The 15,215-nt window shown below is 34.6% G+C and overlaps 3 protein-coding genes across 3 annotated transcripts; 2 read left to right on the forward strand and 1 right to left on the reverse strand.

The window, feature by feature from the left end:
- The first annotated feature begins 2,390 nt into the window (after positions 1–2,390).
- LOC137724788 (putative xyloglucan endotransglucosylase/hydrolase protein 1) lies at positions 2,391–3,831 on the forward strand. The gene is made up of 4 exons (XM_068463481.2): positions 2,391–2,580; positions 2,681–2,781; positions 2,994–3,196; positions 3,465–3,831. Exons 1-4 carry the CDS (start codon positions 2,391–2,393, stop codon positions 3,829–3,831), a joined length of 861 nt encoding a protein of 286 aa, XP_068319582.2.
- A 970-nt stretch (positions 3,832–4,801) lies between these two features.
- On the forward strand, positions 4,802–6,530 carry LOC137724789 (xyloglucan endotransglucosylase/hydrolase protein 2-like). The gene is made up of 4 exons (XM_068463482.2): positions 4,802–5,062; positions 5,509–5,612; positions 5,752–5,951; positions 6,074–6,530. The coding sequence occupies exons 1-4, from the start codon at positions 4,894–4,896 to the stop codon at positions 6,243–6,245; spliced, it is 645 nt and encodes a 214-aa protein (XP_068319583.2). The 5' UTR covers positions 4,802–4,893; the 3' UTR covers positions 6,246–6,530.
- Positions 6,531–8,279: 1,749 nt separating this feature from the next.
- LOC148696791 (protein EI24 homolog) lies at positions 8,280–9,860 on the reverse strand. Its single transcript, XM_088693268.1, has 6 exons — positions 9,784–9,860; positions 9,389–9,441; positions 8,964–9,077; positions 8,763–8,826; positions 8,493–8,578; positions 8,280–8,412 (listed from the first exon to the last, which is right to left on the reverse strand). Exons 3-6 carry the CDS (start codon positions 9,041–9,043, stop codon positions 8,298–8,300), a joined length of 345 nt encoding a protein of 114 aa, XP_088549394.1. The 5' UTR covers positions 9,044–9,077; positions 9,389–9,441; positions 9,784–9,860; the 3' UTR covers positions 8,280–8,297.
- Between the last annotated feature and the right edge of the window lie 5,355 nt (positions 9,861–15,215).

A 15,215-nucleotide genomic window follows, 5' to 3' on the forward strand; every position in this document is an offset into this window, starting at 1 on the left:
TTTATTCATACTTTCATTAAGTATTAACATAAGATTTTGTGGTATCCACTAGTGTAAATATTTTAAATTGAAGATTGAGTTCATTCATTGTATTCATATAGGGTCAAGGAGTGTAGCTGTAAAAAATCATCAAAATCAGAGTTAAAATAACCGTTAAATCGTGATTTTTGTTGATAACCGTTGAAAAGTTTTGTTCCGTTACTTAATCTCTGAATGTCTTTTTTTTTTTTTTTTTTTTGTAATTTTTGGCATATGCGATCTCGAAGTATATACAAACAAGTTTGACGGTTGGATCATTGAAATTAGTTTTGTAGAATGCATATCCCATCAAAACGATAGATTCACTAACACTTAGACTTTATTTATACTTTCATCAATTATAACATAAGATTTTGTGGTATCTGCTAATGTAAATATTTTAAATTGAATATCGAATTCATTCATTGTATTTATATAGGATCAAGGAGTGTAGCTATAAAAAATAATCAAAATCGGAATTAAAATAACCATTAAATCGTGATTTTACATTTTATAACCGCCGGAAAGTTTTGTCCTATTACTTGATCTCTGAATGTTTTTTTTTTTTTTTTTTGCAATTTTTGGCGTATGCGATCTTGAAGCATATACAAACAAGTTTGACGGTTGGATCGTTTTGAAGATGTGCATGCTGACGAAATCCAATTCAAAGAGGAAGAAGTCGAAGGTGGTCCATTTTTAATTTATTATGGTTATTAGTTTCAGTTTTTTGTTTTGTAGTCTAACTAGTATGATGCCCAAATTGAAAATTGTTTTTTGGTCCTTGGTTTTTAATTCTTTTTTTCTGTATTGATAAGGAACAACTCAACGAGGACGGGGACCCTCAATTCCCAACTGGAAGGAACAACCTTGTTCTTTTGATGTGTCTGGAAAATGCATTAGTGAAAATTCTAGTGCTTTTTCAAAACATGTAGCGGCGGAGATTAGAGATTATAGAAATATTCCGTTGGTGAGAGATTGGTGCATGATCAAGGAAGACCGCAAGGAAGCTGGAATAGAATAAAGGTATAAATATTTTTTGTTACTTGAAGAAAGTATAATAAGTCAATGTTTATAGTAATAATTAATTTGCTTGATTTTTTTGGTGAGTATAGAAAACTATTATTTTTCAAGAAGATGATATGGCGAAAAAAAAAAAAAACATTATACTGATAAACCGGTCGAGGAGCACGAGAACACACCTCCTAATGTGGATCCTCGACAGTGGGCTGATTGCTGCAAAAAATAAGCATAATAGGCGGTTGAAAACAATGAACCACACAACTAGTGCAAAATAATTCTTCCAAAAGATCATCCAGGAGTTCAGTAGTAGTGTTGATGACTGAGAACAATGAATTGAGAAGGAATGATGAAGCTAATGCTAAACGGTTGGCGGACCCTGAGGAAGATTTATTATTATTTTTTATTTTTAATATATCTAGTGTCACTTATCAGCGACGTCATCACCTTTGCCAGTTTTAACGAGATGTTAGGTAATGTCGGTTACGACCGACAACAGCTTGATTATTTTATTTATTTAACTCAAGTGATGTCGGTTGGAAGCAACAGTAACTGTGATATTTTAATTGTTTATTTGTTACTTAATGTCGGATTGGAGCGATGCCTTTGTTCCTTTCTATGTCGCTTATAAGCGACATTAGTACCTATATGTTAGTTTTAAGCGACGCCTTTGTTCCTTTTTATTTTATATTACTTTACTTTATGGTGGCGGATTAAGGGGCCTAAGCGATGTAAATACCCTTTTTGTGACGGTAGCATTGGTGTCGGTTTCTCTATCCGACATTGCACGATTTAATGTCGGATTTTTACCAATAATTTGATAGTAAGTAGTGTTTCTTGTCATTTTTACTCCGGCAGTAATATCCCCTTGTAGTAGTAGTGGTTTGTTAAAAACGATAAATATAAAAACGTACGCCTGCCAGTGCCACCTGTGGTTGTGGATGCTTCTGTTTTGTGTGATCGCCTGCAGCCTCCCTCTTCTCTTTGACATGGTTGGTCTAGGTGTCTCTAGTTAACCTTAATTATATATATATATATATATATATATATATGTATGTATGTATGTATGTATATTCTGCGGCATATGTTAATTAAACATAATTAACATCGACTGGAGCTAGATAATTTTATCTCCAATCAAAATTAAACATTTCAAAAGCTTGATTTAAACAAAATAATTATGAAATAAGAGGCCACACATTGCAAATATCGATCGAAGCTCTTAAACAATCTGTTTTATTACAAATAAAACTATATAGAGTTTTCATTAGAGCTTGTATGAAACAGAACCCTAGCTAGCTAGCAACTTCTTTAATATCTTTGCTTAAATACAACATTTTTCTTGATCAGTATTCATGATAACCTGGTATTCTCTGCTATTTTTGCTAGTACTAGTTGTACTAGTTGTTAGAAAGCATGATGTAGGCGAAGCAGCTGAGGACGACGTTAGTTTTGACCAAAACTACGTCGTCAGATATGGAAATGATCATTTCTTGAAACTAAACCAAGGAAGAGATGTTCAGCTTTCTTTGGACCAAACTACAGGTTCTAATTCTATCTAATTTCCTCACACTTAGGGTAAATATTATCTCCTTTTTCATGGTTGGGTAATTGTAATCTTATGTATCATATTAATGCATGCTAGGATCTGGATTTAATTCCAAGAACGGATATGGTTCGGGTTTCTTTGAAATGAAGCTGAAATTGCCATCAAGCCATTCTCCTGGAGTTGTCACAACATTTTATGTAAGCATATCGTATGACGTTACCTTTTGAAGGTGATTGGAAATCAAACAAACTTTGCAAGTTGCCCACCAACTACCCCCTAGCTAGGGTTTAATATCAAAGTTCCTTAATTTGTTGCATGCATAAAACTATGCATTAACTTCTTGCATGCATTATTTTGACGATTAACTATTATTAAAACTGATTTTGGATTTGATGGATGGCATGCGCAGTTAACTTCACATCCAGATAATAAGCCTGGAAACCATGACGAGCTAGACTTCGAGTTCTTGGGTACCGATGGGCCAAATTATACCTTACAAACAAATATTTTTGCAAATGACAATGGGGAGAGAGAGCAGAGGCTTCATCTTTGGTTTGATCCCACCGAGGATTTTCATAATTATGGAATCCTATGGAACTATCGCCAAGTAGTGTAAGCAAACTCAGAAACTACAAAAGACTGTAGCTTTCTTTATTGTTCCTTAATTGTTATATCTTAATGTATATTCTTTGTTTACTTTTTCGGAAAATAGATAGCGTAATAAGAGTAAACACTAAAACGCGCATGCTAGATTAATTAATTTGTTGACCGACATTTTAAAAGATGTGAAATTTACATATATTTTGTGAAGCATGTTAATAAGTGAGAGATGTGGTATGATTAGTTTTATTGATATAGTTCGTACATGCTTTTATTCTAGGTTTTTTGTGGATAACATCCCAATTAGAGTGTTCAAGAACAATACAATGTTGGGAGCAAGGTACCCTGAACTGAAGATGTTTGTGGAAGGAAGCATATGGAATGGAGAATCTTGGGCATCAAATGGCAGAAAAGTAAATTGGTCTCAGTCACCTTTCCAAGCACATTATCAAAAATTTAATATAAATGGATGCCAATTTGGAGCCAAATGCTCTTCTCAATCCCATAACTATTGGTGGAACGACAAAGATTATTTGGATCTGACCGCAGAGCAGCAAAGATCTTATGAGAATGTGACTCAGAAATATCTGTTTTATGATTATTGTTCTCTCAGAAGAGAAAAATTCAAGGAATGCCAAGTGAAATAATTAAGCTGTAAATTGTCTATCTTTTTATTTTCAATATTATTCTAGTGTGTAATACTGGCTACAAATTCAATTCAATACAATAAAAATACGATCTAATCCGAATTCGATACTTATTTAATATTAAAATTATTAGAGAAAAATTCATATTCTTGTTTGCAATATTCTATGGCGGCCAATGCGAATACAAAAGTGGTACACAATGCATATAATTATTATGACTGCTCATTGTAAGCTTAGTCCACTGTCCTATTTCATAGTGTAGATAATAAGTATTAAAGATAAAATTAACATTTTACTAATTAATGAGAGATGACCATTCTATGACTACTCAAATATATTCCCCTTTTTACCTTTTGGCAATTTTCTTTCATTTAGGTTTCTACCTAGACATAGAGCTTTAAAGGATCGAAGTAATTTCAACGCCAGTCTAAAAAAGCTACCTTTCATATTATCTATATTCCTTTTGTTCATACCAGGGAGAGTGAACCAACACCTACTACACGGTATTCTTCCCATTTAACTTAGCCATCAAAATTAGTGGTTTTGAGATTTAAGATTGAATGACGCATTGAATTAAAAATAAATAAAAAGGTGAAAATGAAAAGTCATTCAATCGTAGCTGATGACGCTTTGCTGCAACAGAAGTCACAGACTCCAGATTAGATTGTTGGGATTAATTTGTTTTTAGCAAAATATACCAAAAGATAATCAACTCCAAATCAGACGGTCCAAAAGTTAGAATGAGTTATATTCCCAGCACACTAAAAGATCTCTTCAAAGGTTGAAATGAGAAGTGGGGCCATGGCCTTTTAGCCTAGTAACACCAGTAGGTGAAGTCAAAAGCATGCAAGTAACAAGTAACAAAGTTGGTGAAGGCTCTCGATCATGATATATGACTCACACTCGTTTTTGGGTTTTTTGTGTTGTTAGGAAAAACTTCAACGGCTCAAATCATCATCTATATATATATATATATATTGCTTGCACCACCATAACCACACAGGCACCAGAACAACCTAAAATCTGATAGCAATCTCCCTCTACAGGTTTAGCTTATAACTAATGGCTTTTTCAGTGATCTCTGTGTTTTTATTTCTACTTGGTGGGATATTTGCAGCTGAAAATGATGACATTGCTTTCGATAAAAATTATGAGTTCATATGGGGAAATGATCACATATTGTCTTTGAATCAAGGGAGAGAACTCCAGCTTACGTTGGATAATCGTTCCGGTTATCATCTTCATCTTCTTATTTTTGTTAGATGTGCTAATGATATTTCATGATTAACTATCTTTTAATATTTGCATTTTGATAGTTGTGATGATTATCACGTTTCTTTCTATCAAGTAAATGGCATGTGCCCTATAGGTATATATATCGATCTGTGTGACATAATTTGGTCTCTATTTTGCATGATTTTTTGAAAAATATGTCCAACAAACCATAGATGTTATGGAATGTACTTCTAGGAAATTAGAAAACATATGAGATGACCAAGGATTTTGGAAGTCTTCTTACTTGTGAGTCTTTCATGCTATAAAAAACATATATATAAAAGAGCTAGTAACAAAAAAAGAAAAAAGAAAAAAAGCAATTAGTGTTTTCGATTAGTTACGTTTGGCTTTATGAGCTCTTTCCTCTTTTCTAATATTTGAATAGCTACTTGGTCATTGCAGGGTGTAAATTTGCTTCGTACCTAAACTACAGTTCTGGGTTCTTCCATATGAGGATGAAGATACCAGAGAACAATAATACTGCAGGAGTTGTCACAAGTTTTTATGTGAGATATATTTTTCCATAATTCTCTTTATAATAATATAGATTTGTTTTCTTCTTTTTTAATGTATCCTCTTGTTGCCATGGAATCTAATTTTCTTAAATTAATATGCATACCTATGTTTATGCATACACACATGCAGCTAATGTCAAAGGCTAGTGCTAGTCAGCATGATGAACTGGACTTTGAGTTCTTGGGTAACATAGAAGGCCAGCAAATCACATTGCAAACAAATGTGTTTGTAAATGGTGTGGGGAACAGAGAGCAAAGGATTAACCTATGGTTTGACCCAGCAGGAAATTTCCACGATTACAAAATTCTTTGGAACCCTCATCATGTTGTGTAAGAATCAATCTCCCATCTCTCCAATACCATGAAATATATCGTTCTCTTGTTAGACTATTCTTCACTTATCGATCATGTAAACTTGAGGTCCAAATTTACAGTCTCCTCTTTATTTGCAGATTTTTCATCGATGACACCCCAATTAGGGTTTTCAATAATTACACAAACTATGGAGTTCCGTACCCGACGCAGCCAATGCGAATCGAAGCAGCCTTGTGGACTGCAGATTGGGCAACTTTCGGGCATAAGATAAATTGGACTTACGCACCATTTGTAGCTCACTACCAATGATTTGACATAAGTGGGTGCTCAGCACAGAACTCCGATGTTGAAGAATGTTATAGCTCCAATCATTGGTGGAACAACATGGAGTATTGGAACCTAAATTCTACCCAACAGAAGGCATACGAGAATGTGAGAAAGAAATACATGAACTACGACTACTGTGATGACAAGGCTAAGTACCCTTCCGGGCTTCCCCGAGAGTGCGTTATTCAGAAAAATGGTCAGCTACATAATGGTCAGAAATATTAGAATACAAATAAACAAGGGAAACAATTTACCAAAAGAATAAAGGGAGAAATAATACTTTTAATAAAGTACCAATTGGTGCTGTAATTATCTCAGATGAAATTTATTGGTATTTTCTGAAGAACATTTGCATTGTACTTGTTAAATAGGATGGTTATAAATTTTTATATGTATGTGATGCATGACTAATTGACTAATTGACTAATTAATTAATTTTATCATACTTAGGCCGCTATGCCATTGCAATTTGATGACTTGAATAACAAAGTACATTCATCTGCTGAACATGAATTACAGAGAGCTAGTTTTTTGTTGAAACAAAAAGCCTTCTTTTATCAGTTTTTTAATTTGTCTTCTATTGTTTTTCTTTATTTATTTATTTATTTTTTTACAAATGATCAACGGGATAATTAAGTATCCTTGTAACTATCCATATCGTTTGTCAAAAGAGTTTAAGACAAACATGCGCAAACTAGTTTTTTCTTTTTTATTTTATTTATTTATTATTATTATTTTTATTTTTAACAGAACACAAACTAGTTAACTAAGGAAGGATTAGGCTTTTTGTTCAGATATGGTGTAAGGATTACTATGCCTCTTATGATTACGAATATATTTCTCTATTTATTGTCTCAGAAATGAGACTTCAAGGAATGCCAAGTAAAATGGTTCAGTTGTTAATGTGGGGTTAGTAACCTTTGGGCCCGTTTGTTTGATAGGATTAAGGAGGACTGGACTGGACTGGACTGGACTATAGTTCCTTGTTTGGTCTGCTGCAGGATTTGGTTTAATGAGATTAGGTGGGATTCGCTCGGATTAAACACCTCCTTACGAGGTCTTAACCAGGATCCCCAAAATTGGGCGGACTCGTAAGCCCAGAGAAAATCGCGAGGGTGACTTCCTGCTCGTCCTCCTTGCCGTCGCTCATCGTCGTCTTCCCTCATCGTCGTCTTGCCCTCGCTCATCGTCGTCTTCCTCACCCTCATCTCTGCGTCTTCCTCATCTGCATCTGCTCGCCCTCATCTGCTCCGAGTTGTCTGGTAAACTTCGAATCTTCGATTTATTTCGTCATTTGTTTTGCAGATCGTGATATTACTGAGCTTTATTTGATTTTGTTGTTTTGGGTTTGAGAAATTTTGAATCCTAGACCTTTGCACTTGAACAAATTAGGGTTTTGATTTTTAGGTCAAATTGAGATTGATTAGAGCATCTGAACTTCACTAAAATTCACTGTCAATCTGCAACCTTGGTAGAAGTAGCCTGCTTAGCATGTTGGGTATGTTGATTATGATGTTGTTAGGATTCGGAAGTACATTGGCTTTTGTGGGTTTTCTTTGGCTTAAGAAATGGTTATCGGCTTGGTAAATGGTTATCTGCAACCTTGGTAAATGGTTGTCGGCTTAAGAAATCATATGTGGGTTTTATTTGGATTAAATCCTATTTTAGGAGTTTGCTGCTGCAAAAGCAGATGTAAGTGAGATGAAACATGAAACTGGGTTTGGCAGTTGAGAATTGAGCTGAGAAAATGGGGTAGTGTTTCACTTTATCATCCTTTTGTGTTCAATCTGATGTTGTTAGGATTCGGAAGTACATTGGCTTTTGTGTTTTGGTAGTTATAATGCTTTGATTTGTTCGCTTTAATTTTGGATTTCCATATGAATGTTCATCTGTTGAATGCAAATTATGTTACTTTTGGTAAATGGTTATCGGCTTAAGAAATCAAATGGCTTAAGGATCAACTTTGTTGTTATAAAATTGCCTTTGCTAGGTAACTCGTGTATACAACTTACAAGTACTCCTATATTAATTTGTTTAGTGAATATGATAAATTGTTGTATATTTACCAAAACCAGCAAAAAATGCCCAATTAGATTCAAAGAAATCCAGCCTTTTTTCAAGACGAACTTCAGAAAAATTCCATTTGTACCTAAAAGAGTTCAAAAGGAGCATTAGCACACACTTATCTAGGAAATTAGATTAAGCCAAAAAGGTATATGCACCACGTACTCGAAACAGTAATAGGCATACATCCAGGACAGAAGCAGAAAATTTACTGCCTTCCCCACATATGGTATATATCCAGTCACATATACCTGCAGAAGCCATCGATTCTGTCATCCAAAAAGTGGCACATAAGCCATGGAGCATATTGCAATTTGAATATAAACTCCTCTCTCTTTATCGTTCTCTAAGTCTAATAAGTATGAAAACTAAATCCTGTTCCTCCCTTTATGAATCCATACACCCAAATAAATAAAGAATAAAAGACATCTATACCTCTAGGAAGAAACAGGTCAAAAGAAGTACTGAATACACCTGCTCTCCTATACCAATCATGACCCTGCAGATTAAACAGATGCATACACAACTCATGAGATACATAAATATCTATTCAACAAGAAATGTCTGAAATAATAAATATATAAAACAATAACAATAATAAAAACCTTAAGCTCTATTTAAGAATAAGTTAATTACCCTTCTACGCCAGCAGGTCTTTCCAAACCAACATCATTTTGTCTGACAGGATCCAATGTGGTTGGCGTGGATCTCCCCATTGCAGAAAATCCATACTTAGCAATGTCATTGTACCTTTAGTTAAAATAAAATTGTAGATTTGGATAATCACATAGTAGAAATTGGAAAAAGAAAGACATCGGGAAGTGGAAATGTCAAGACATGCAGAACTTTAAACAAAATATCATATATTAAAAACTATTGTCACTCCAATCCTGATAACCACTAAGGATCATAGTGACCTCCAGAACTTTAAACATTCTGCATTGCAAGAAATAGATGTATACCTTACCTGTGCTCAGTTCATACCTATGGTAATTAAAACAGAATCAAGTAAATAACGTAGGGGTAAAACAATTAAGCAAAAGGGGATAATTTGGTAGTACCAGAGGTTGCTCAGGATAATGCTGAATATGTACAGTGGGTAGAACCAAGTTACCTGCAAAGCAAAAATAAATAAATGAAAATTATGTATTCCGTGAATTGAGAAAGGAATTGAATCCCTTCAGTAATTCAGGCATCTATAGTGATAAAGAAATATTTTGTAAGATAACAAACAAACCAAGATTACATACCAGTACAATAATCAGAAACAAGAGAATTAAACATCCAATATTACATGACACATACACTTTCTTTAGCCATATCACGAAGATTACAAAACTTAATGAGGCAAAACATTACACAAAAAATGCATATTCATCCATTTTGCCACTAAGAAATATTCAATAGAATGCCATCCATGCACAAAGTGAGGATCTTAAATTGGCTGCATACTTACATAAAAGAGTTGTACGAGTCCATGCCGCAAGACGGAATAAAATTTCAATGTACCAACAAATGAGCAGAGCTCTTGAGAACTATATTCTGGGCATCTATCACGTAATATCCAGTGTAGAGTTGGGATGATGACTGAGTTAAGGATAATTATACTGCAAAGAGACAGAATAAGGAATTTGAATGTCAATACTAACGCATGCAGATTTAGAATGCACTTTGTCCAGCAAAACACTGAAAGCACTTTTATATGTAGCTTCTACGTTATGTGATGTCTATGTAGAGGTAATACTGGGAAATGGAAACTAAGATAACCAGATATAAGCATCTATAAGCATCTAAAAGCTATTATCGATTTTATATTACATATTCATCCATGATTCGTACAATATCAGTACTTGCACACATTCTTTCTTTCACATCGGAGTAAGTTAAGCTTTTGAGAACAGCATGTCATTGAAAACTCATGTTCAGGTAACGTTGCAAGGTGATGTCCAAACCAGGTTGAACTAAAATTTGTGGTCAGGAGCTGTATCTTTGTCCATTTGTTGTCACCTATGAGGAAATGTATCTGATATTTTGAACATTTCTGAATCTATCAGTGGCTATGATTTATGCACTGTTGGAAGAGATGTTTCTCTTAGTCTAGTTGTGCAACTTCCTTTACTGATATTTGGAAAATGTCTTGAGTTTGAATCTTCATCCCTAGTTTAAAACTGCTCGAATCTTCTGCTTCATATTATCTGACAGCTCTCATTCAGATTTGTTTGACATGTTTTGTTTGAACCTCTCATTCAGATTTTTCGTACATATTTTTTAAAACCCTCTTCTCTACACCCCGAGTTGTATTTTAAACTAAAACACTGCACGATTGATTAGTTCAAGTGCAACTTGTCATTTTCCTACCTATTTTTCCATGATTTCTGTTTTTCTAGGTATAAGTATACCTAGAAATTTTGTACTTGTTTCAGTTTGCTTTTGATATTTGCGGTAATGTTGTTTTATCAGCTGATATAGCATAGCTGGATTATATTATTTGGTTTGTTCTTTGTGCTAGATGGAAAGCGTGCAGTAGCATAATGTCCTTAATATTTTTTTCCTTTTTTTTTTTGTTTGGATAGATATGGATCGAAGGAAGCTTTTATTGATCTTATTGTTAGAGATGTCTCATTTAGAGACGATTTGCATTTGTACGATTCTTGTGTTGCTGATGCTAAGGGCAAAACAGAGACATGTTGAACGACGCACCTTGACTAACCGTTCACTTGTTAGACGAGAGATTAGTTTGTGTTATCTGAATGGTATAATAGGGAATACTGATGTTGAATGTGTCAACGAATATCTGAATGGTATAATAGGGAATACTGATGTTGAATGTGTCAACGAATTGAGAATGGATAGAAGGACTTTTGGCATATTATGTGACTTACTTCGTGAAGATGGGAGGGTAAAAACGGATGGTTTGGTCTCTGTAGAGGAGCAGGTGTGTATGACTTTACAAATACTAGCACATCATACTAAGAATCGTAGTGTTGGTGGTAGATTTTATAGGTCGGGAGAGACTATAAGTAGGTATTTCAATAGTGTATTGCAAGGAATTTTGCGATTACAAGGTGTCCTACTAAAAGTCCCTCAACCTGTGCCTATTGATTCTACAGATCCTAGGTGGCGATGTTTTAAGGTATGTTGATAATTATTTTCATTTTCCCTAAGCTTTAACTCTTCATTCCCTTTGTATAAATTAACAAAAGCTTCCATTTTTTTTTAGAATTGCTTGGGAGCATTAGATGGAGCACACATTGATGTGCATGTACCTGAAATTGACAAACCAAGATACCGAACTAGAAAGGGTCAAGTCGCAACTAATGTATTAGGTGTGTGTTCAGGAGATATGCAGTTCATATATGTGTTTCCGGAGTGGGAGGGTTCCGCATCAGACTCTAGAGTGCTACATGATGCAATTACTAGGCCTAATGGTTTTAAGGTACCAACGGGTAAGATTATTAGTTAGTCTCAACTTTGTAAGTTAGGTCTAGTTTTGTTTGTGAACTACAAAATACTAATATAAGGTCTTTTTTTTTATTAGGTTATTATTACCTTGTAGATGGTGGTTATACAAATGGTGAAGGATTCCTTGCACCCTATAGAGGAATACCTTATCATTTATCTGAATGGGAAGGACGAACACCTTCTAATAAGGAAGAATATTTTAACATGAAGCATTCTAAGGCAAGGAATGTAATTGAACGTTGTTTTGGCTTGCTAAAAGGAAGGTGGGGGATACTAAGGAGTCCATCTTTCTATCCGATAAGGACACAAGGTCGAATAATTACCGCTTGTTGCCTACTACACAATCTTATTAGGCAAGAGATGTCTGTAGATCCAATGGAGAATGAGCCAATAATAGAAGATGGACAAAATACAGAAGAAGGTGAATATGTTGGTAGTGTTGAAACATCTGACCAGTGGACTGCAAAGAGGAATGCCATGGCTCAGGAAATGTATAATGAGTGGAGAGCAATTAGGAACCAGCAACCGAACTAGCTATATGTGTTAATGATAAGATTTTATTTTAGTTTTCCTTTTTATCATGCATATGTTGGATATTATTAAAATGATTGGATATTATGCAAATTGATTGGATATTATGCAAATTGATTCTTTGTATTGTATTTTAGTACATTCAAATATTTTTTGTTTAGGTATGGATAACCACAATAATTTGAATACTTCTCAAGAGCCAAAAGGAAGAAGGCGTAAATGGGAAGCATTTGAGGAAGAAGTATTACTATCCGTTCTTGAGGATTTTGTTGCTCGGAAGCAACGATGTGACACAGGTGCTTTCAAACAAGGTACTTTGATTGAAATAGCGAAAGCTGTCAATGTTTTATGTCCTAATTCAAATATAAAGGCAACTCCACATATTGAGTCAAAGTTGAAGAAATGGAAAAAAACATATAGTTTGGTCCTTGACATGATAAACACAAGTGGATTTGCATGGAATGATGTCAAAAAGTGCGTTGAAGTTGACAGTGATGATGCATGGCTTTCTTATGTGCAGGTTCATATCCTATTTTATTTATACATTAGTTATATTCTTGCTGCTATATTTGTTATGCATGCTAAATTTTAGTTTTGCTATGTTCATATAATCTTAGAAAAATAAAGAAGCTGATGGATGGAGAAGCAAACCTTTTCCACTGTACGATAGATTTGCATATATATTTGGAAAAGATCGGGCTACGGGTAATGTAGCCGAAACCCCTGCTGAAATGATGGAGGAACAAAGTCATGATCAGGTTGGTGCAAGTGATATTGGAGGTGAAAATGTTGTATCTTCAATGAACCAACAAAGCCAACAAAGCACCCCATCTGAAAATAGCCAAAGAAAGAGGAAAAGAGCTATGGGAAATTCAAGTGATGGAACCGAGGCAATTATTAGTGGACTGAAAGAATTTTATGTTGAAAGTGGGAAGAGGATGCAAATGGTAACTGAAGCTTTAGTTCAAGGTACTGCAAATCATACTGACATAGCTAACGAACTTGAAGCAATGGGTCTTTCTCCTATGGATCAAATTGATGCATTGACTCTTATTTTGGAAAAACCACAAAATGTGGGAGTGTTCAGGGCAATCAATTCGGGACTCAAGAAAGTGTTCGTCCAAAGGCTTTTAAGCGACAAAGCAAGCGGATGAGTATATTATGTTGTGCCCTTAGACATGGATGTATTTTATTAATCGTACAATCTTAGGTTATGGCTTCTAACTTAGTTTTGCACTATGACGTATTTTGGCTAATGTTAACTAGGATTTTGTAAAGTATGGAGATCTACTTTGGAATGCTATACTATAGTTAACTGGCATTTTGTAAAATATCCTGGATGAAAATTTAGTGAATGATGTATTTGTCGGACTAAGAAATCCTTGGATCAAGTTATGTTGATATAAGTATTTGATGGCTAATGACGTTTAATGTGTGATAAGAAGACAAATTAAATCAACTTTTAAGGGCAAGTTGTGGATTGATTACAATAACAATTCAAGAGATTAAACTCAGGGCAATGTGCCCAAATATTTGTAGTAATTTGTAAGATTGTTACTCCCATTTCAATTTCAATGCTGCTACACCTATGCCAACCCCAATCCCAATTCCAATTCCAAACCCTCCAATTTTTAGGGCGTTGGACACATGTATTGGAGCTATTAAAATAGAACAATAATGTAATCCTAGTCTAAGCAAACACAAATATGGTGAATAATCCTGTTTTCATTATCCTGCTTCTTAGTCCGACACTGCACCAAACGCTTCACTAAGTTAGTCCAGCTTAGTCTAGTATAAGCCAGTCCAACTTAGTCCCTGCAGCTAGTCCAGTCCGAGACAGTCCGGTGCAACAAACACACCCTTTATAGCCTAATTACAACAGTAGGACAGCCAAAACGCAATAAGTTGTGACGTCAGACCCTTTTTTGTACGAAAACCCTCTTATGCAACGACCAAAAACTTCGATAAAAACTTGTACAAGATTGTTCTTGCTATTGAGTAACAAAATAATATTGTTAAAAGATATATATATATATATATATATATATATATATATATATATATATGTATGTATATATATACATATATGTAGACACACACACACACAAGAAATCTCCCCATTCACTTGCTTATCGTAGAGGTTGTTAGTATATAGTGGGGTTGAAACAAGAGAGTGCCCGCCCTTTCTTTCAAGCAGGCCACCTTTATCGGAACGCAATCCAGAATAACTGTGACCATGTATATATAAATATATCTTTGATGCTGTCATTTTGAAATGTCTGCTTCAACCGCTGTTTCACCTCCCAAAACGTAAAGTTGGCTTGATGAGTGCAGATGTGAGAGAGCAATAAAACCAAAAATCTCTTTCTTGTCCTTCTACTTAAGGGGCAAAGAGAAGCAATTTTGCTACGGAGAAAGTGAAAGGTCAACGCGAAGGTTCAAGATTTAGCCGAGTGTAAGCGAAGCTAGATTCTCATAGCGAGACGCTTCGCTAAATTTCAATATTTAGGCCATTTTAGATTGCATTATTTTGTCACTCAACATTGTCACGTGACAAAAATTATAACTACATAATTTGGTCAAACTATGCATGAGCGTACCCACCCTGGCTTGCTTTGCAAGCTTATACTTTTTCTGTTGTTTTGATACAACAATATTTGGTCCTCTTTAATTATTTCGGACGTCAAACTTTACTCAAAGCTAACCTGAATAGATTCCAAGTCTCTACATTTTTTTGGGACGAAAATTGAGTCTTTACATTTAGACTTTGTGATTTCAACCGTATTTCACAGCATCCAAGCCGGTAATTAGTAATCTAACGATTTAAAATATAACACATCAGCAATAATTATGTTTAATTTTTTTTTTTCTTCTAGAAGCAAAATGATTTCCACG

Source organism: Pyrus communis, chromosome 5, assembly GCF_041283825.1.
Source record: "Pyrus communis isolate YQ-2024b chromosome 5, ASM4128382v1, whole genome shotgun sequence".
Taxonomy (NCBI): Eukaryota; Viridiplantae; Streptophyta; class Magnoliopsida; order Rosales; family Rosaceae; genus Pyrus; species Pyrus communis.